We start from the raw sequence: 21,962 nt of genomic DNA on the forward strand, positions 1-21,962 counted from the left end.
GAATTACATCACGTTGTGCTTACAAATCAAGCCGACGAGGTGACACATCGAATGAAAAATTAACTAACCCCGCGGCGTTAACTAACCCTTAATAAAAGGACATTAATTCATAGGGTAACGTGGGTTCCGTTTGCGCACGCTCATGCGTGAAGGTATTAAACCACGAGATTAATCATCGGCATTCACGGTCATCGCGCGTAACCTGAAATGACCGAACTCGTGTATTACAGCGACTAATACGCTTAACACGTATTTCTATAATTAGCGTGATAACATCGGCGTGCAAGTATCACCAGTTATAACTTGAAAGAAAAGAAAAAAGGTCAACGGGAACGAGAAATCTGTGGCGGACTTCTTTTCCAATTTTATTTATATATATTTATTAAGGTCGTCTCTTAATAAATATATATACTTATATATGCATAATAATTAAATTCAGTTGTTTACGTTTCTTAATCCGAAGAATCAATTTGACATGCATTAAATGACTAGCTATATTACGTAAGGTGCGTTCGGGGAGACGCTATTAGCGCTATTTGTATCATTCTATCTACTTCTAATAAACGATGAAGATAGAATAACACGGATAGCGCTAATAGCGTCTCCCTAAATCCATTTACATATAATATATAAATTATATGGAAATATTTAAACATGTAAGATCCAGTTTTAACCGTTACAGAGGCTTTATCTCTTACTTGTATATTAAAAAAGATATATAAATAAAGTGTGTGTGAGTGTGCGCATGTGTGTTTGGCTATTAATTTTTTTTTAAATAAATAAAAAATGAAAACTGTTTCACGTTATAATAAAAAATCGCAAACATAAAGTTTGGACATTTTTTCAAAATATAATAGTGCAAAAAATGATGAAATATGTGTCCAAAGAAACAGGCAGTAGAGAGTTAGACGTGGTTCTTGTAATAGTGCAAAAAATTATCTATTTATACGTGTATGTCTTATATCATAAAATATATTCTACATTTTTGGACTTAAAATAATGCAAATTTCACTAATAAAAAAAATGTAAGATACAAATGTGTAGAAAATTTCATGTAACGCAAATAATGTTAATTTCTTTCTAAATAAATTATATCATTCATTTTTCTTTCAATATTGAATAATACTATTAGCAATGTATTATTATTGTTGCCATATAATACGTTTAAATTGCTATAATATATTATTATTTATTACGAATGTCTTATTTTTGTAAAATAAAAAATGTAAACAAACAACAACTATCATATTTAATCGTTTGATCGTTAGTCATTATAAGTATATTAATCACGAAATTAACTATTCGAGTCGATAAATCGCTCGGTGACCTCGTCGAATATTTCAATGAAAAACGCATTCCAGTCATTCCAGAGCCTCCTTCGTTATTCGGCCTCGACAGTCGGCATTCGCCACGCATTTGTCAGGCTCGTCCTCCGCGATAACCTTCGCGAGAACTCGCCAAATCTGAGAAGAAATCGCGACGAACCGTTAATAACCGACGCAGGATAGATAGATTCAAAGGCGCCCTCGGGTCATCCGTATGAATGCAACGGACTTACGTTTAAAAGCATGGACTCCTGCAGTACCGTGCAAGATACCGGACAACATCGTGTCCTCGAGTTATACGACAACAAGAGCGTTCGTGCCATCCTACGAAAAGTATGAATTATAATTATCACATATCTCTCTCTCTCTCTCTCTCTCTCTCTCTCTCTCTCTCTCTCTCTCTCTCTCTCTAAAATCTCTCTCTCTCTCTCTCTCTCTCTCTCTCTCTCTCTAGTCTCTCTCTCTCTCTCTCTCTCTGTCTTGCGACTTGAAATCGCATTTTTTTAAATATAAATAAGAAACAATATGCGTCTAATAATATGAGATGCTAATTTATGTTTATTAATTTAATTATCAGAATGATTTTAATGATCAGAATGATTTTTAATTATACACTACTCAACAAAAAATAGAAAACACTTTCAAAACACTTGAAAATGCACAATCTTCCAATCGTCGAAACTGGATAAAGAATTAATGCAGATGAAAAATAAAAAAAGATTATTTTAAAGTTTGAGACTTGTACTTTAACATGCTTTTAACTGCGTTTTTAAAAAATGTGTATTTTTATCATTTTTTTAAATCTTAATAAACATTACATTATAATGTTCTTTAAAATTTTGTGCATTCAACAGTTTGCAGAAAATTTTTTGACAAAACATTTTTTGTCAAGCTGCAGACTGCCGGGAACAATATAATTTTTGTTAAAATATAAAACTGTAAAATTAATTTTTTTTTATGGCAAAAGTATGCTAAAATACAAGTCTCAAGCTTTAAATTAGAAAGTTTTTTTACTTTTTTCGTTCGCAATAATTATTCACCGAGGTTTAATGATCTGTGATACTAAATTGTTTAAGATATAGTACAAAATTATATAATAAATCTCAACTTCAAAAAAAATATTGTGTGTGTAAAATTACTTTTTTTTTTTAATAAAAAAATCAATATTTTGCACTTAAGAATATTATTAAATAATAATTTTCTATGTTATATTTTTCTTTAATTTTCAAATTTTAGCAAAATTGTAATTTATTATTATATTTATAGATTCTATATCAATTTTTATATAATTTTAATTATTAATTTTGTCATTATAATAAACGTAATAATATTATACTATTATAAGTAATATTTTTATTTACTATTCTTGTACAGAGAGAAAGAATCTCGCATAGAACAACTACTATCGAATGAATATCAACGAATTTGGTGGCAGGAAAAACTAGCTTGGGATAAGACTGTGACTGCCAAAAAAATGACAAGCAAAAAAATATTGCCCCGTAAGGTAAACAATTGTTATAAAATGATCAATGGCGTGATTATTAAACTAGAAAATTTACAGATGATTAAGAGAAAAATACCGACATGTGTGACTGTTAAATATTCAACAAAAGAAGAGCGATTAAAAAAGAAAAAGAGAGAAGAGTTTAAGAAAAAGTCTAACGAGAATCTTAAAACTGAAGAGGCGATATTTGCAAAATATAGTGATACAAAATTTAAAAAATGCGAAGAGACGAAATCCGAGAAGCAGGAGGAAACAAAGTCAAAGAATCTCAAAGAAACAAACTCAGAGAAACTTGAGGAAACAAAATCAAAGAATCCCAAAGAAATAAACTCAGAGAAACTTGAGGAAACAAAATCAAAGAATCCCAAAAAAACAAACTCAGAAAAACTTGAGGAAACAAAATCTAAGAATTCCAAAGAAACAAACTCAGAAAAACATGAGGAAACAAAATCAAAGAATTGCAAAGAAGCAAACTCAGAGAAACCGGAGGAAACAAAATCAGAAAATGGCGAAGAAATAATAAGAGAAAAAACAGAGAATCGTGAAGAAACAAAATCAGTGAATTATGAAGAAATGAAGTCACAGAATCGTGAAGAAATAAAAATAGAGAATCGTGAAGAAACCAGATCAGAAAAATCCGAGAAAGGGAATCCTCGAGCAGAATACAAAGAAACGAAATCAGAACAGATCAACGAAGTAAAATTAGAAGGACATGAAGAAACAAAATCAGAAAAATATAAGGAAACTAAATCAGAAGAATGCGAAGAAACAAAATCAGAAAAACGTGATGAAACAAAATCGGAAAAATATGCGGAAGTAAAATCGGAAGAAACGCAATTAGAGAATAGTCAAGATACGAAAGGAGAAAAATATAAGGAAAAAAGTTAGAAAACAAATAAATAATATTATTTCCCCACTTGACACATAAAATTGAAATTAATTATAGAATATAATTTCTCTGGAATTATATAGAATACAATTAATGTCTCTCTTGAGAAAATAAAATATTCTGAAACAAAAAGTTAAAAATTTGTTAATGTAATCTATAAAGATATATTCAACTTTTATGTCTTTTTTTACCTTTCACATCTCTTTCGCAATTGAATCAATTTAAATCCGTAATATAACTTTCTTCCTAATCAAGTATATCAACGATTTGAATAATCTGACAATATGAATAAACAGAAGTTAATGCTAGATACTTCACGCGTTTTATTTTTTAACTCATCTATATTCTCTACAAGTCAACTTACAGCAATCGGGAGTAAAAATCAGTGTAATCAATGAAAATTTGATTTGTTCTAACTCTTATGATAGAAACACAATAATGGCGTTTATGGCGCCATCTAAACCTACGGTACAGAATATAATCTTCATCAAATATCTATCCATGGTATACTGTGTACTTATCGATATAAAATTCTACCATATGTTGTCGATAAGTCTCAAAATATGCTCCGAAATGTAACAGCGGAGTATCTTTGTCGAAGTTACGTCTATCTACATGGTTTTTACGCGTGTATGAAAGAGTTGAGAGAACACCGCAAAAGGTACTTGTAACCTCACATTTTCTGATTTTTGTGTAATGATTATTTGTTTTAATAATTTAATTTAATTAAAAATATGTTTTTAGTGTCTAATTGTCTGTCCTAAAAAAAAGAATCTACATGATATTTCCTGGCCGAATGAATCACGATTGATTATAATGCGAAATACGTTCGCGGCTAAATTGCTTGTGCACAGAATTCACCTAATTTCACCGTTCCTTACGTCGTATCGCAGTAAGCACTTTCAAGCGAAACAAATACTAAAGATGAACGAGGCATTTCTCCGCTACGATAAAGGCAACGATATGTTTGACATCTCGTTTCGCTACGTGGACGAGGTGACAATGATCGACCGTCAGTTCAACTTTTCCAGACAAGTCGCGGAGAGCGTGAATAATTTCCTCAAAAGGGTTGACACAAACGTTTGCAAGATCGTAAACAAAAAGGTGAGTTTTTTCTTTTCTTCTCTTTTCCTTTTCTTTGTTATTAGACTTCCGTTTATTGTTATACTTGAAATTATAATATTACTTTTTAATATGGAATATCTATAAGTATATATATACTATCGAAAAAGAATTTTCCTAGAAAAATAAAAGTTATGATACAAAATAGAATTTTTCATACAATTTGTAAACAAATTAGATATTGAAATCTGCAGAATTAATATTTTTTTAGAGATAAACTTTAAAATAAAAAATACCTGAGAGAAATAAAAACTTTTTTCTTTAGGTAGAAAGAAGAAAGAAGAAGAATGCTGCTTATGAGGCACCCGATTTGGCAAAAGACAATGTAAATAGTGGAAAGATCATGCTTCTCAAGAATGATGTCAAAGTGGATGGTGATACATTGTGTGAAAGCCTTTTGCAGGATTCTGCAGAGCTAAAACTGGTCATTTTTGAGAAGACCTTCTTAGTGAAACGAAATGCACCTTATATTACCAAAATTTTGTTACCATCATGCATATTGGCAGGTTTTCCGACCTATCCATCTAAGTTTGAATCACTATATACTAACAAGAAGCAATCGACATTTGACTGGTATAGGAACGATCCTGTTAACAAGCCAAACTTGTGGACATATGTAGGCAATGGATATCTATATGTACCTAGCGTGACTGATATTGGTTGTCATTTGAAAATTAGCTGTGAACCCCGGAATGAATCAGATTCAGGTTCTAGGATGGAAGTAGAGTCAAAAAATGTCGTGGAAGCTGGTCCTGGAGAATGTCCCTTTGATATTCGACATCAGTTTACAAAACATAAATTATTGGGTAGGAGGTATGATACTCATATAAAAGATGATTAACTCGAAAGAATGAAGTTTTGGAAGAATTTGTATTACAAATGATAATAACATATATTAAACATATATTTTATTTACAAATTGTATATTAAACATAGAAAAATAGTTTCAGAGTGATAAGTTATAATATACTAGCAGATACATATGCCGATTCTGATTTTTCTAAAGATGTATTGTTTCCATACTGTCCACAGTATGCGTTAGATATGGGTTACAGAAAACAGTTGATACTTAAAGAAATAATAGGTGAGTGATAAATAGAATATAAATAAGCCATTTAAATCATTTTCATAATTTTAATCTCTATGATTTTATTGTAGGTTTTAATAGTGATATTATGTGCTTGCAAGAGGTAGATAAAAATATATACGAATATGATTTGTTACCTTCTTTATACATGCTGAATTACGACGGTGTGTTCGTTACGAAGAATGAAATTAGTGAAGGACTCGCTACATTTTTCAATCAAGATAGATTTGAAAAATTAGGATTTGAATACAGTATAATCGCTCAAAACGTTGATTTTCCTAAATTTGCTGCCATTTGGTCTAAAATCGACAATGACAAAACGAAAGAGAGATTTTTGGGTAGAAATACAACCATTCAGGTAATTACGTATGATGTAATTAGGATTTTAAGTAGATATACTCATTGGATAAACGTTAGCAATGATTTAGGTAACGACATTACGATCGAAAGAGAATCGGTCTGAAATCTTGGTAGTCGGCAACACGCATTTATATTTTAAACCCGATGCCGATCATATACGTTTATTGCAAGGATATTATGCAATTACATATCTACACGATGTCGCGAAAAGGATACGGGAAGAGGTAGATACTTTCTCCAACAAAAATCTTTTATCTGTATGGATGTATCCAGAAAAACATTTAGAAATATTATTTTGATACTTTCGCAAATTATCTTATAAAAAAGTCTTTGTATTATATCACTAACAACTGTCGTGAATACGTTAACAGAATCCCGAATGTAACGTGAGTGTAATATTTTGCGGGGACTTTAACAGTGTACCGGAGTGTGGCATTTATCAATTGATAACGAAAAATTACGTTTCGGAAACTTGCGAAGACTGGAAAAGCAGTAAGTAACTCTCTTCTATTTATTATCAGCTTATAAAAATTCGTTTCTTTCTGATTTCGTTACCCGCTGTATTTTGTCATGCAATTATGATTTTTTTTTCCAGATGCCGAAGAAGTTATAAAAAACATATCCTTAACGCAGGACCTTTGCATGTCTAGCGCTTGTGGCACGCCGGATTATACAAATTATACGCCGGAATTCTCTGCTTGTCTAGACTACATATTTTATGAGAGAGACAAGTTCGAAGTGGAGCAAGTGATTCCAATGCCTAGTAAGGAAGAGCTTACTCTTCACACAGGTTTGCCGTCTGTGGTGTTTCCCAGTGATCATATATCTTTATGCGCTGATTTAAAATTGAAAGCATAATAAATTGTGAAAATTACTAAATGATATCTCTAATATATCTCGTATGATTAAACATGTAGTAATTAAATCTGTCCACATTCAAATGAGAGAAAATATGCAAACAAAAGTGTTTATAGTAAAATGTTTACGTAAAATTTCTCTTTTTGCATCATTGTAAAACTAATTATTTTTAAGCGCTGTTTCGACACTTGGAACATTCTACAGTGTTTGAATGATTTATCTTGTCTTTTATTATTTAAAAATGAATACATGTTTTTGATATATTGCCAGATTAATTCATACTGTATATCAGATATCTGAAGTTTTATAAAAAGAAAATTTTGTTACAATATTTAGATTACTTCTTTTATCCTATGTGTGTATGTGTATATACATATGTATTACACATACACACATTAATGTCAGATCATCACATAATCCTGAACAATAGATAAAATAGTAAAATAATTACATTTCCGCAATAATGCATGCTACATAATTTTATAACTTTGTTCAGTTAACTAATATCAATTAACAAATAATAATAAAATTGTTCTAAGATATGAAACAAGTCGTAACGGATATTATTGATTAAAAGAAGTATATATCAGAAATGTACACAACTCCATGCAAGTTATCCTTCAAGTGCACATTATTTCATTTATAGTCATCAAAGTATACATCATATTTCAATAATACAAAAAAATGACGTCACTTATGTCTACAACACTATGGAGTTAATTTACAAAACTTATATACAGATTAATTATTACCTTCTTCAACAGCTCGCCTCGTAAAGGTCTGCAGATAACGAAAAATTTCAAATTTGAACCACAAACTTTTTACTTTAATATACAATACAAAACTGTTTTTCGTATCTTTTACTTTAATAGAAAAATTGAATTTTTTGTATTTACCTTTTTATTTATCTACAAATATGTGACGGATAAAAATTCTATAATCTAGAGCTCAACTTCTCCAAGTTACAAAGCGTTTCACATAAAAAGAAATCTAATAATATATGTAGAAAAAAAGAATAGAATAAAATTAGTTTTATAGATAACTACTTTTATAGATATTTATTGATTAAATTATATATTTTTTTATGTTTTCCTTTTTTTATCATAAGATTCGAAAATTGTGATTGTTATATATTGCTTTACATGAAACTTTGTATATATCCATAATAATGGTGTAATTATTTAACTCTCATAGTTATTCTAAATTGCAAGTTTGTAAAATCTATAAACAATTTTTGCATTTTATCTAATTTAATTGAGAAAAAAAACATACCACAAGTTATTCAATAACTAATTATGATATTATAATAAATATTATAATAGTGTAGTAAATAAAATAATAAAGTGATAAATTAAATTTTTCTAACTATATTTTGCGAATTAAGTAAATTTTGGAATTTTGTACAGCCTTAGATTTAAACACAATTGTTTATTAATTTAAAATATAAAAGCATAATTATATCATAATGTAATAATATAAATGAGAATGTTCATATAAATTATTTATATTTTTATTTTTTAATCAATTATTTTATCTTATTTACTTCAACCTCAACTCTTTTAATATAAGAGCACCAACAATGAGATTTACCTACGGTTTTAAAAATGAAATTATCTACTTTAATTGGTCCTTTTTTTTGTGCAATAACTGATATAGAATATATCTCGATACTAAAAATTCTATTATATTTTACCGGTTGAAGAGAGTAAAATTTTATACAATGAGAATTACATATTTTATATATGTTGACCATATAACACAATTACATTTAATCGTGTCTTATTCTAATGTAATATCATGTCAATTATAGAAGAGTACTTTATTGCGAAATACCTATCTGAAAATTGTAGAAAATTTCTAATATCTACAGACCTTTTTATCACACATTTTGCTTCTACTTCCGTATAAATGTAACAAATCTAAAGTGTATCTATAAAATAATTCTCTAAGTTGTATTGTAATCATTACAATCTTCAATCCTTTCTTTCCTAAATATAAACATGTGAAATTCTTTTTTATACTTTTAAATAAACCTAGAATGTAAAGAGATTTAAATTAGACAATATTTTTCTTTCAACTTATTGTTTTCATATTATTGAAGTTGTAAATGTAAGTGTCAGGAAGGGTACAAGTAGTTGATAGAAATTAGATAAAATTAATTAATTAGGCAATATAAAATTGAAAAGATATTTTTATTTTGCAATATTTAGGTGTCATATATCATAAATATTAACTTAATACATGAATTAAATTAGGAATGAAAGGATTAAGAGAGGCCTCTCCCATCTTTATTCAAAGTGACTATTATTATAAACGATTCTGAATATTTCGTTAAAACATTCAAAAATACGTTACGCTATTTCAATCGCGAAACTTAACACAATGATATACATAAAATGAAACATTGCGCTGTACCAACAAACACTCAGGTGTCTGTAACTGATAAAACAAACACGATTGTTTCCATAAAGACAAAGTTATTTTATTGATTGTTAATATAATCTAATTTCATTTTCTTGTGCTTTTTTTTAAATAATTTCGCGATCTTCAAGCAGATTTTTTGGAGAAGACAAAAACTGATTTCAAAATAATATGCCCCTCTTTCAAAATAAAAAAAAGCATTGATTTTGTAATTTCTTTATAATATAATTCATTGCAATATACAAAAAAATAAATCAGAACAATCAGTATTTGTTTCATATTACATTGCTTCATACAAGGAGAAACTAAATAAAAAAATATGAAATAATATAAATATATGTACATACAACGTGACTTGAAAATTATATATTTTGAAGTCCATAAATTCTTTAATCCACATTTGTCAGAACAACCAAATGCAAGATATTAAACAAATTCGTACAATCTTCGATCATCACAAATTTTGGTATCATTATTTGCGAACAATATATTTGCTGTGAAATGAATTGAACTTCGCACGTTTACAATACTGAATGAATTCATGAAACGTGATACAAGTGACAACATGCAACCTGTTGTAGAAACCTGTTCAGGGTGCATTCTTTTTCTTAATGGATTAAAAATGCAATTCCACCAGACAGCAACAAGTGTATGTAAGAAAGAAGAACGCAATACTATGCAAGGATTTACACATTAGTAGACAACGATCGGTGCTCGCTCGCTTGGTTGCTTGCTCGTTCAAGATTATCACATTCCCCTTCGCGGTGCACTCGGTACCAATAATTGTAATGCGGTCATTGCATCGGGAAATAATGAATGATAATTCACTACCGGCACATAAGCTGCGGTTATAACGCGACCGGCAAACCATCGACCATGCAGCGAGTTTACAGCCGCCACAGCAGTCGCGATTGATGGACATTTTACATAAACGTTGCCCTGTGGTGATGCTTGGTCCACATATACGTGTAAAACGCCGCCATGCTTATTACATTCTTCGATCACATCATCGCGGATTTCTTTTGCCCAGTTAGGATTTGTTTCACTGGAAACAATAATGTCATAAATTACAATTTCTGATTTATTTTAATTATAATTGTAAGAAAATGAAGTTTGTTACGAACAAGTATTTTTAATTATATTTAAATTAAAAAGATTTAAGAGATACACAAGATATTTTTACAGAATGTGATTTATTATTGATTAAATGGCTTTTTAATTTAAATGTCATTAAGCTGTATACTCGTATTTCTCAAATTGTTTAATGACGTATATGTATATATACAATCCTCAACAAAATCTAAAAAACACTTCTGAACAAGCTAAAAATTCGGCAATATTCAGAACATCGTAACTCGGTGAAAAACCATCACAGACAAAAAAATTAAAAAAAAAAAACATTTTAAAGATTGAAGTCTCTACTTTCGAAATCTGTAATAAAAATTTGTATATGACTGATACTTTACAGAGTTATACGAACATAAATGGATATCCGTCAAATCTGAAAGATTTTCACAAACTTTACAAAATTCTATGGCATGAGGTAAAAATTATACGAAAATGCGGTTTGCAGCAGTCGAAAGAGAGAATCTTTACCTTCAATTTTCATTTTTATTGATTGTTGTATAATTTTTTTTCACCGAGTTATTGAACGTTAAAGCAAAAGTAATCACTTGTATTAAAATCATATATACCGCTAATAACTAAAACAAGGCAGCCATATTATTGAAGTAAGAAGTCTTATTAAATCTATTCTTGATAGCTGAACATTGAAAAGCAGCATCAGTGAATTTATATTGTATAAGTAGTTTTAATTTTTGAAGCTTAATATGACGTTGAAAATTGAATTTATTCGAACACTAAGAGTAAAATTAAACCATGTAATCACTGTTTTTCAGCATTTCATGAAATGGTATCTATAATTATTAATTAATTTTTAATTACATTCCGATGAATCGATTCAATGCGGATTCAAACAAAGCAATGAAACTCGAATTAAATTCAACGTGAAAAATTCTTGAGTTGCACATCAATAATTAGACTATTACCTTAAAAGATACTTATTAATAAGTTTATCATGCTCTCAGTGAGAAATGACAATGAAATCGATCGAATTGTCGATTCGATGTCGAAATCCATCAAATTAACGTCGAATTGACATTGATTCGACGTCGATTTCATTGTCATTTCTCACTGGGTGTTATCATTAATTTTATATATTATTGCTTGCATGTATCAATCAATTATGATAACAATTATCAATCAATTATGATAACAGTTATCAATCAATTATGATAACATTTTTTTATTTAGCATAATATAATCCCCCTAGTGAAAGTATGGTACACATGACACTAGGTCTACAAATATGCAACGTACAAAATATAATATTTATTCGATAGAAGGAAATATGTGACTTACTTTTGCGGATCGAACATGTTCGATAACATGAAGCACTGTGTCGCAATGGGGGGCGCGGCTTGAGGTGGTGGTTGTGGCTGTGCCATCACCGGTGCCATATTTAAAGCGTTCGCTGCAGCGGGAGGAATTTCCAGACCAGTACCTTCTGCCAATTTGAACATCAGTTGTAATCTGCAAAAATAATATACACATTTTTAAATGAAGTGTGACTTCAGTTCGCATATTTTTCCTTTCATGATTTTTTTTTTTTGTTATTACTTTACGTACCTTCCAGTTGCTCCGAGATCAATTCCACTACGATCTAATTCATCAGTATCTAGTAGAGAAGGTCCTTGAATCAGATCAGTTCGTTCTGTTACATTCCCAACTTTCATAGGTCTACCAGCGAGCTCAAATCCATTCAGTTGTTCTAATGCTTTTTTAGCATCATCTGCATTTCTAAACTGAAAAATAATAATCTTGAATTTCATGCAATATAACAATCTTAAAAATATCAACGCTTTACATATTATGAAAAATATTAATTCAGTTATTATATAGATAAATAAAAAATGCATATATTTAACGAAAAACATTTGTGTATAATGCTGAGGAGCTTACAGTCAAGAAACCATAACCCTTGCTGCGCCCTGTTTCAGGATCCATAATCAATTGTATGTTGTCAATTTTTCCAAACGGTTCAAAGATTCCACGAAGCATATCTTCTGTGATATTGAAATGCAAAGATCCTACGTATAATCGCATTGGGCCTGTTTGTCCTTTAGGCATTAGGTTTGGCATTGAATTACCCATGCGATTCTTCTCAGCCTGTGTATGCTGTACTACAATAGGCACCCCAAGAAGCTTTTGACCAGATAAACCAAGAGCCTATAAAGTAATATGAAGATCAAGGAAACATTTAAAAAATGTTTCTAAATAAGAAAAATCTTCAGGGGAAAAAATGTATTATCTTCAATTATGTAACAATTAATATACTCACAAGTGTCACACTTTCTGGATCTTTGAATTCCACATAGGCAATACCTTTAAACCTTCGTGTTTTGTTGCACGTGATAAGTCTGACATCCTGTACCTTGCCAACACTTGAAAAGAATTCTTCTAAATCACGCGCACGAATTCGTTGACTTAACTGCATGCAAAACACAGTCCGGGCATCTCGCTCCTCTGGTGTCAATTCATCGTTTCTAAAAACAAATGTTGTAATCAGTAAATATTAAAAAAACAGAGTACATTAAAAATTGTTTAAATTCTAATTTCTAAGTTTGATATTGTTGTATATTAATTTCTGTTATTACATGCAATAATACCAAAACAAAATTAATATTCATATTGATATAGCATAAATATATCCTCCAAAATCACAGATTACAATTCCGTGACTGGATCTAGTCAATTATGCATTTTAAAAGATATATGATTATAGATAAGAAAATTAAAATGTTTTATATTATTTAATTTCTAAGTAATTACATAAACTTTAATATACAATTTATGACTGATATCCTCCATTAATTCAAATTAAATTTTTATTTTTATATTCTCTCTTCATTCTAAAATTATATAATATATAATCACAAAAAAAATTATATATTAACTTTTATATTTATTTTACATTCATTATATGAAATAATAAATCTAAAATTCATGTAAATGTATGTAGTTTCTGTTGTAAAAAAATTTGATAATCCTAATTAAACACAAAAAAAAATTACACAATATTTAAGTAAAATTAAATATTTCAATTTTATATGAAGAATAGCAGTCTCATAGAATAGATCAGCATTTTTTGATATATTATATAATAGCAGTAGCACTCTTCATTTAATTTCGATGTCAAAAAAAGAAATAAAAAATCTACTAATTAGACTTTACTTGTAAGAGTCTTAAAAATATAACAGATATACTTACATTCCTAACGGACTGTGACCTTTACCGAACGGCGGTCGGGCTCTAGGTAGGGTTAACGGTGTTAACGATCTCTTCCTCCTTCTGTCCCTATCTCGATCTCTATCTCGCCTGTCCCTGTCCCGATCGCTGTCACGATCCCGTCTTTCACGCGATCTGGATCTGCGCCGACGATCGCGGTCGCGATCGCGATCCCTGTCCCTATCACGGTCCCGGTCTCTGTCTCTCTCCCGATCTTTGTCCCGTCGATCTTTGTCTCGGCGATCGCGATCTCGAGATCGTGAACGTGAACGCGAGCGATGTTTGCTCTTCCTACGAAAGAAAAATACTTCAATCAAAAAGATTCGCTCGAAACAAAACGAATTGAATATTCCTTTAAATATTCAAGGTGAACCTTTAAGTATCAAAATGGAAATCAAGGTAGTCACGTGAGTGTGAAATCACTATTTCAGATATATACATGTGTATGTATGTATGTATATATATATATATATATATATATATAATATATAATATATTTTTATCTATATAGTGTATTAAATGTGTATTAATATGTACTCAGTTTGTATTAAATAAAAAAAATGGTTTTTATTTCAAAATTAAAACATTTAGAAAGTCAAAAAACAAAAAATGTAAAATTATCAAGAAGATCGTAGATTAAGTTTAAATGATTCTGTTGGAAATCTCTACATACACAAAAATGCTAATTGTATAATGATAAAATAACATGAGTACATTGAAATACTGAAAAATGCATTCTTAATTCGACATATGATTCAGTTATAAAAAAAAGTTACATTATCGAATTTTTTTGTCATTTTTTAATATCGAGTTTTGTATAACTCGATTATTGAGATAGCACAATGCAACTTTGTAATTTTATGTCATCTTTTTTTATTTACAGCTATAAGTATACATATCGATTTCGCGAAAGGAGAATCTGTAGTACAGATGTTCTTCCTATATACTTACCATCATCGGGTTTAACCTTTGGAATTATGAAATTAACCGGCATTTACTAATTGTATGGGGTCTATAACAAAGAGAATAAATCTTCAGATGGGTCTGTTAGGCAAGTGTCTAATGCGATATAACATCACAGACGTTGCGGGAAATAACACAATATAGCCTTTTTTTTACTCCAATTTGAATCGATAGTCTATCGGGAGTAATGAAATTATGCTGACATAATACTCAAATAATAGTCACAATAAACTTTAATGACACATTTTTCGAAAATTTTAACAATCTATGTAGCCGTAAAAATTAGTCTTTATTGCAACAAAGTATACTCAAAATAATACAAAAAAAAATTGAGTGAAATAATGTTTCACGGTCCAAATTTTTTCTTATTTTTCATTGAAGTAAATTTTCAAATAAATTATAAAACTTGAGTATCTTTTATTTTTAATTAACATTATTCTGTTATCATTGACCCTTTTTTACTATCGCATTATATATTCAATGTCATAATCTAGATGTACTGATTCGTACAAACCGTTTATTTTGAAAGTGACCCAAGTAAAATCTCAAAACATGATAAAATAAAAGTAAAATGATAGCAAGGCAATCGTGTTTCAACAAGACCTCCAAATTCGAGTAAGCTTTAATGCGGGACGTAGGGTCACCTACTCTTTTTTTTAGCTTCGAAGTTAGATACAAGGATCGTGCAATTAAATCCTCATCTACAGTCTCCACTTAGTTTTTAATACAGCCAGATAGTCCAAGAAAAATTTCTACTCACCCAGATGATTTGCGACTAGACCCATTCTCCTTGGAGGACTTGTCTTTGGAAGAGGAGTCCTGCTCCTACGAACAGCAAACAGTTGAATGCCATGCCAGCCAGCCGATGTGGCAGGGACGCGCGAACAAGGGGACAAAAAGCAAATCGTAGAACGTTAGTAAATTTCATAATAATAGTCTTTTTCACTATAAATATGTATAAAATAACAATAACATTATATATATCTTTATATTTTCTCATTTATATTTTTTGTTTTCTTGTCAAATGTCAAATTCAACGAAAATTACGAACGAGACAATGTTTTCTTTTTCGTATCGCCTGTCAGTACTACAGTAGCAACCTTCCCTTGCTATGGAAAAGCAATGCTCTTTTTTTTGATGGTGGATGACAGAGACAGACGTCGGCGTCAATTCTCGTGCTCTTTCTCATCTTTTCTGTTCGTTTTATCTCCAGAACTCTATGGGTCTCCGAGAGCGCTGAGGGAGGGGAAGGTACAAGAAGAGAAGAGAGAGCGAGCGTGAGAGCGTGTGTAAGAGAAAGAGAAAAAGACAGACGGGGCGAGCATAGCGATGCGACACGGTCGCATGCACCTGGCTCAAACTTACCAATCGCTTTATCGGGTATTAGGAAAGCATTGCAATCTTGGGTTGAGCATGCCTTGGTGTTTAAACTACCAATGGCCAACCACACATCCTTTTTCTTCTGCAAAAGAGAGCCCTCATCAAAGACAGCACGATTTTAAAAGGATTGTAAACACAAGAGACGCGAGCGAGCACTCCTAATCGCTAGCCTACGATTACCAGCGCGTACTTGCTGATTAGGGAGTGTGTCTCTCGTTAATCAGGGATCGTTTTACATCATCGTTCTTTCCTCCCTCCCCCCCCCCCACCTTCTTCTGATATGAGCAAAAGATTGACCCATAAGCATTCTGCAAGACCCGCATAGATTCGCGAGCCAGAAAATGTTTCTTTCATTCTTGTTATAATGCGATCTACATTGTACTTCAAGAGCAATTTAATTCATAACAATACAAGCAAAGAGTATACTGTTTTTTCTTTTATAATCCTAACAATAATTCATTTGATTAAAATACTTTCATTTAGAATACGAAGAGTGCGTTCAGGAAGACGCTATTAACGCTATTTATATCATTCTATCTCTCGTTCATTAAACGCAAACCAAAGATAGAATATAGTACTAATAGCGACTCCCTAAACGCACCTCAAATATTCTTATACTTGAAAAACAAAAGTAAATTCTTGAAACATTTTCTTAAATGAATTTAAATATCCCATTTTCCGAGGTAATTTATTATAATTTTACGTGTGACCATTTGCAAACTTGAAATATAAAAACATGTTTACAAAGTTCCTATCCAATATCTAAGAGACCAGCTTTACAAAAACTACATATAGATATATAGTGTTGAAAACTTTTAGTACATTAGTAGCAAATTATTGCGCATTAAATTTTATCATTTGTTTATGTACACTGTATTGTAAAAAATTGAAGTTTTCGATGTAAACGTAGATATATATATTATATATCTAGTGGCAAATTCGATTGGATGCACTAATGTACACTGGTGAATATTAAAGCCATTGGACACCAATTTGAAAATAAAAGTGAAATGCAAATATTTCTAATTATAAAATACATACTTTACCTTTAACACAATAAAATGTATTGAGTATTTCATATTTTAAACGGGTTTTATGTTTATTTATAAATATGTCTTTATGATAATTTGTGTACAACGATTTTAATGCGCACCAAAGCACAATGGGTCCAATTGAATTTGCTGCAAGCTATATTGAGAACTGATTAATAAGATAGGCACTTTGTAAACAATATAGAAATCAAATTTAATACAAAATACACTAAAAGCAAGGTAAAAATTTCGGAAGCCTGACGTGTCTTCTGTCGCACTGCAATTAAGTGTTGTGATATCTGCTGATGTCACTACCTAGAAGGGAAATTGCTATCATTACAAATTGTACAAAACAATAGGCAAGGTTTAGATATTTTGTAAAATGAGCTCGTTCATCACAAGTAAAATACGTTTTTCCTAGCAAAACACCTGGTAACTATAATATTTTGATGTGACCATACTTGCATTTTACACTTTTGCAATAAAAATAAAAAAATACTTTAGGTTTTATACAAATGAAGAAAAATATTCAAGCAATAAGTAATAATAAATTAATGAAAACAAACAAAATAACATTACAAATATTTTAAACTTATAAATCACAGCAAGGTTTACTTAACAAGTTCTACTTGTGTCTGATAATATATTAATGAAGTATTGAATATTTAATTGTTATGTAAAAATAAGATAAATAATTACAATTTATTTTATATGAAAAACAAAGATATATTTAGGCTACTTGAGAACATAAAAAATATCATAAAACACTACTTTTCAAATATATTATTCAAATTAATTTGTATTATCAATATTATTAAACATGAAGTACCCTTCTGCTTTTTATGATGTGTCTTAAAGATAAGATCATTTCATTTTCTTAAAACATTACATTATTCAAGAAATAGATATTAAATAGCACCAAAAAATACAAGAATAATTTCTTTTTATCCAATATATGTAAGCATTTTACTAGATCAATTTTATATCGCGTATGGTATGCTTAATTCACGAGTTCACAAATTCATAAATCCCTATATGCTCAAGATAGTAGATTCTTAGACCCACAAATACCAAAATTCATGCCTAGAACCGAACATTCTTCAGTACATGTGCTTTGGCAAATTTTCAATCATACACTCTTGCATTCGGTCATTCATTTACACATTCATTCGACTTTTATTCGCATAAGCTTTTGGCGCAAAGACCTCTGGGGACTCCTTTCTAACAGTATTGATGTTGTTACCACGTGCACTAACAGCATGAAGCTTCCCATGGATTACCACGAGTTATCATTATCACTGTCGGAACTGCTTCCATTTGACAGTGTACCGCCATGACGCGTGTAATGTCCGTTTTAATCTTATGAAACCTTATACCTTTGTAAGAAAAAATAAAAAATATATAAAAAACGGAGTGACCAGAAAGAAGGAAAGAGACAGGAAAAAAAAGTAGAGAATGATGTTAGATGATTGCTGTTTCTTAATACCTCGTAGTCTTTCAAGTGCAAGGAACTCGCTGGCGCACATCCTATGAGCGCGAGGGTACATGTAACGTACCATCTATAAGTACAGAAAACGGAGGTGTTGATCAATAGTTGATATATCAGATACAAGGGCGTACTTTGTCTACATATATATATACTTGTATATAAAACTATCCATATATCACACACAGAGAAATAGAGAATATATAAAAAAAAATATACCGAGAGATAGCAGGATGGAGGAGAGTGGTAGGTTCCCTTTCTCTCATACGGCGGCGAGTGTATATATTTAAAAAGAGAGAGAGAAAGAGAGAGAGAAAAGAAACACGTCTCGCTATTCAGTACTTACAATGTGAAGCACGAGCATGAACGAGACAGAAACGGCGGCGATCCAGAGATCAAATGAGAGAAAGAGATAGAGAGAAAAAGGAAAGTAAAAAAAAAAACCGAGTTTGTTATAAAGTTAACAAAGAAGCAAGGCTTACCCCTTTCTTGTACGGTGCTTCCAGCATCGCCTCGACATCCAAATCCTCCGCCATTACGCGAGTCGGGGAGCTCTCTGAAACGCCACGCATTAGCAGACCACAGAGTTTCACGCTGCTTGCAGACAAGAAAATAGAGATACGTGAATTACGGACGGTTTCTTGAGTTGAGCTATCGGCTACGAGCTACAACGTACAGACGACAAGCGCTCGAAATAAGAGCGTACTATGACCCAGATTACACTGTAAGAATTGTTCGCTACACGACAACGACAAGGAGCAGAATCAGCGGAAGATCCAAGATAAAATGGCCGATACCGGATTTGATGGATATTTCTCTTTCTACTCCTAACGCCTTTACCGGAAGTGACTCTCGTTACTACATGAATCGTTCAGCAACCGTTCATTCAGCCATCGACTAGAGAGTCTGGCCAAAGATGTCGTCACTCTCATTGGCTAAGAAAGAATATGGCGCGACCAATCATTGCTGTTGAAATTTCCTTCTAAGCGCAGCATAATTTGAATGTGATGAAATAATAAAATAAGAAAAACTTTCTATTTACTTGTTAATAATTAAATTATTTTCAAATTTTTGGTCGAATTTTCCGAAATTATATTTGTCGGAAATTAATATATTTTGACGGTATACTATTTAAAAACCGTCTGCGAATCGCAAAAAATCAAAATTGGCTTTTCGACCAACTTTTTTCCTAAAGGTGTTAGGTCGTCTTATGGATGTTTATTGACCCATCTCCAGTGATCCTGATTTCGCCATGTTGGATTTTTTCGGAACTTAGTTTTTTCTCCGAACTTAAGCCCATGGCACATACAAAAACGTAAGGCCGTAAAACGTCTTACGGCCTTCCGTTTTTCTATGTGTTTCTTGCTTTACGATTACCTTACTAATTACGTCTTATGGCTTTACGTTTTTCTATGTGTTTCTGGCTTTACATTGGATTCGCTACCGGCTTTACGGTCTCTACTGTGATTGACCAATTCGCTTACTGATTACGTCTTAGTCCGGATCCTCATACGGACAACAGCGCTTTGACACCGGACGCTGATTGGTGAAAAACGGGTTATGGGGGTAATTTTACCCTCGCCACCGGTTTTTCACCAATCAGCGTTTGGTGTCAAAGCGCTGTTGCCCGTATGAGGATCCGGGCTTACGGCCTTACGTTTAAAACTATGGGTGTTTACGACAAATGGTCGGATTTCCAATCCGATCGAACAGTGGTACTCAGTTGGTGCATTTCAAAAAACTCCCTAGCTCAATCGGATTTTGGTGCCTGTCTCAGGAGGTAATCGGATTGAGTTGAACGGATCGTGAGAGAGGAACAATTTTGCGAATTTGCGTATAAACTTAATAAAAGCAGAGTGCATAAAGACAAAGAGATACATACGTTAACTACTATTGTAATAATTATTGTGTATTTTATTCTAAAATGTATATCAATAATGGAAATATGTATAGTATAGTAAAAGAATTCTGGAAAAGTAAATATATCACATTATTTTATTATCACATTATTTTATTAATATAACGTTAATTTTGTGTCCTTATTAGTACCACAGGGATATATCACAAACGATCTTCCAATCGCTTGATGAGCTAAATTGTTCTCTCTTTGGAAATACTCAACGTTTTAGAACATAACAATCCATCATAGTATTTTTCTTGTTTTTTCTGCGTTAACTAAAGATGTTTTATTGCGTTAATTAATATTTATATGTATGTACATCTGAGGATGGCTCGAATATGCAGCCGAAACGTTATGATTTGACTTTTGTTTGCGTGCGCTTTTAAAGTGTAAATTTTAGTTTAATGTTATTTTATTTTAATTTATAATATATTAAATGTTTTATTAGTTCACACAAATAATATTGACTCTTAATTGCCTTTTTATTTCATTGACAATTTATAAATATATAACCACAGTATATTGCGACCGGTTCCGCGGAGCGGGCCCGGCGCAACTCGAGCTGTAAAGGTCGCAGCGGCGACATGCAGCATAATGGATAGGAGTATATAAAAATTAGGCTTAAGGTTAGAATAAGTAAAAATAGTGTAAGAAAAGAAAGTTAAGTTTTTTTTTTTTTCTAGAGTGAGGGATAAACGAGCTCACAGTTTTTTTTTTGTGTTCTTTCTTGTCTTTCTTAAGTAATTTTGTTTTGAACGCGCGAAGCGTGCACGGTCGTATAGGACAGAAGGTCAAAGGAGAAAATTCGTTTATTTACATAGAACAGGCCGAATGCCCGAAAGAAAGTTTAGTTTTGTGATAACCTACGTTTTGCAAAATCGCAAAATGTAAGATGGTTAAATGTTCATAGATAGCGCGGGAAGCGCGTTGTTAAAATCTCTTTTGTATTACTTCACAATTGTGGAAGCCCCACAATTGTTAATTTAAAGATTATAGTTTAGGAAAAAGTAGCTCGGGTAATTGATTGAGAGTAACGCGGAAAGTGCGGGCGCAAAGTTTCAAATGGATTCATTAAGAATTGCGCAAGCCCCGCAATGAATAATTCGCTAGATTGATTGAAAGCGGAGAAAGCATAGCGGTTGATCATAACTAAGCAACGTAAGAAATACGCAGGCCAAATGTAAGATGGACTCATTCAAAACCATGACAATATTTCAATTGTTAGTTTATTGCTTTATGAAATAAGAAAATATACCGTGGTCAAAGTAACATGGGTAACGTAATATGTA

At 31.3% G+C, this 21,962-nt stretch overlaps 3 protein-coding genes across 5 annotated transcripts; 2 read left to right on the forward strand and 1 right to left on the reverse strand.

The window, feature by feature from the left end:
• Positions 1–1,373: 1,373 nt before the first annotated feature.
• LOC108773077 (retinitis pigmentosa 1-like 1 protein) lies at positions 1,374–3,717 on the forward strand. Its single transcript, XM_018538795.1, has 3 exons — positions 1,374–1,658; positions 2,700–2,829; positions 2,887–3,717. The coding sequence occupies exons 1-3, from the start codon at positions 1,540–1,542 to the stop codon at positions 3,715–3,717; spliced, it is 1,080 nt and encodes a 359-aa protein (XP_018394297.1). The 5' UTR covers positions 1,374–1,539.
• A 588-nt stretch (positions 3,718–4,305) lies between these two features.
• LOC108773130 (2',5'-phosphodiesterase 12) lies at positions 4,306–7,275 on the forward strand. Its single transcript, XM_018538851.1, has 8 exons — positions 4,306–4,379; positions 4,463–4,822; positions 5,106–5,653; positions 5,785–5,924; positions 5,999–6,285; positions 6,356–6,511; positions 6,659–6,779; positions 6,883–7,275. Exons 2-8 carry the CDS (start codon positions 4,535–4,537, stop codon positions 7,143–7,145), a joined length of 1,803 nt encoding a protein of 600 aa, XP_018394353.1. The 5' UTR covers positions 4,306–4,379; positions 4,463–4,534; the 3' UTR covers positions 7,146–7,275.
• Positions 7,276–9,984: 2,709 nt separating this feature from the next.
• On the reverse strand, positions 9,985–19,602 carry Caper (RNA-binding protein 39-like protein Caper). 3 transcript variants are annotated; one of them, XM_018538852.1, is made up of 9 exons: positions 19,450–19,602; positions 19,256–19,367; positions 15,637–15,701; positions 13,896–14,204; positions 12,967–13,171; positions 12,588–12,854; positions 12,255–12,430; positions 11,988–12,158; positions 10,314–10,611 (listed from the first exon to the last, which is right to left on the reverse strand). In XM_018538852.1, exons 2-9 carry the CDS (start codon positions 19,343–19,345, stop codon positions 10,314–10,316), a joined length of 1,581 nt encoding a protein of 526 aa, XP_018394354.1. In that variant the 5' UTR covers positions 19,346–19,367; positions 19,450–19,602. The 3 variants fall into 3 exon arrangements, with proteins under 3 accessions (XP_018394356.1, XP_018394354.1, XP_018394355.1); XM_018538853.1 differs by having other exon boundaries at positions 19,256–19,370; XM_018538854.1 differs by lacking the exon at positions 19,450–19,602 and having other exon boundaries at positions 9,985–10,611; positions 19,256–19,345.
• Between the last annotated feature and the right edge of the window lie 2,360 nt (positions 19,603–21,962).

This window comes from Cyphomyrmex costatus, unplaced genomic scaffold, assembly GCF_001594065.2.
Source record: "Cyphomyrmex costatus isolate MS0001 unplaced genomic scaffold, Ccosl1.0 scaffold199, whole genome shotgun sequence".
NCBI lineage: Eukaryota > Metazoa > Arthropoda > Insecta > Hymenoptera > Formicidae > Cyphomyrmex > Cyphomyrmex costatus.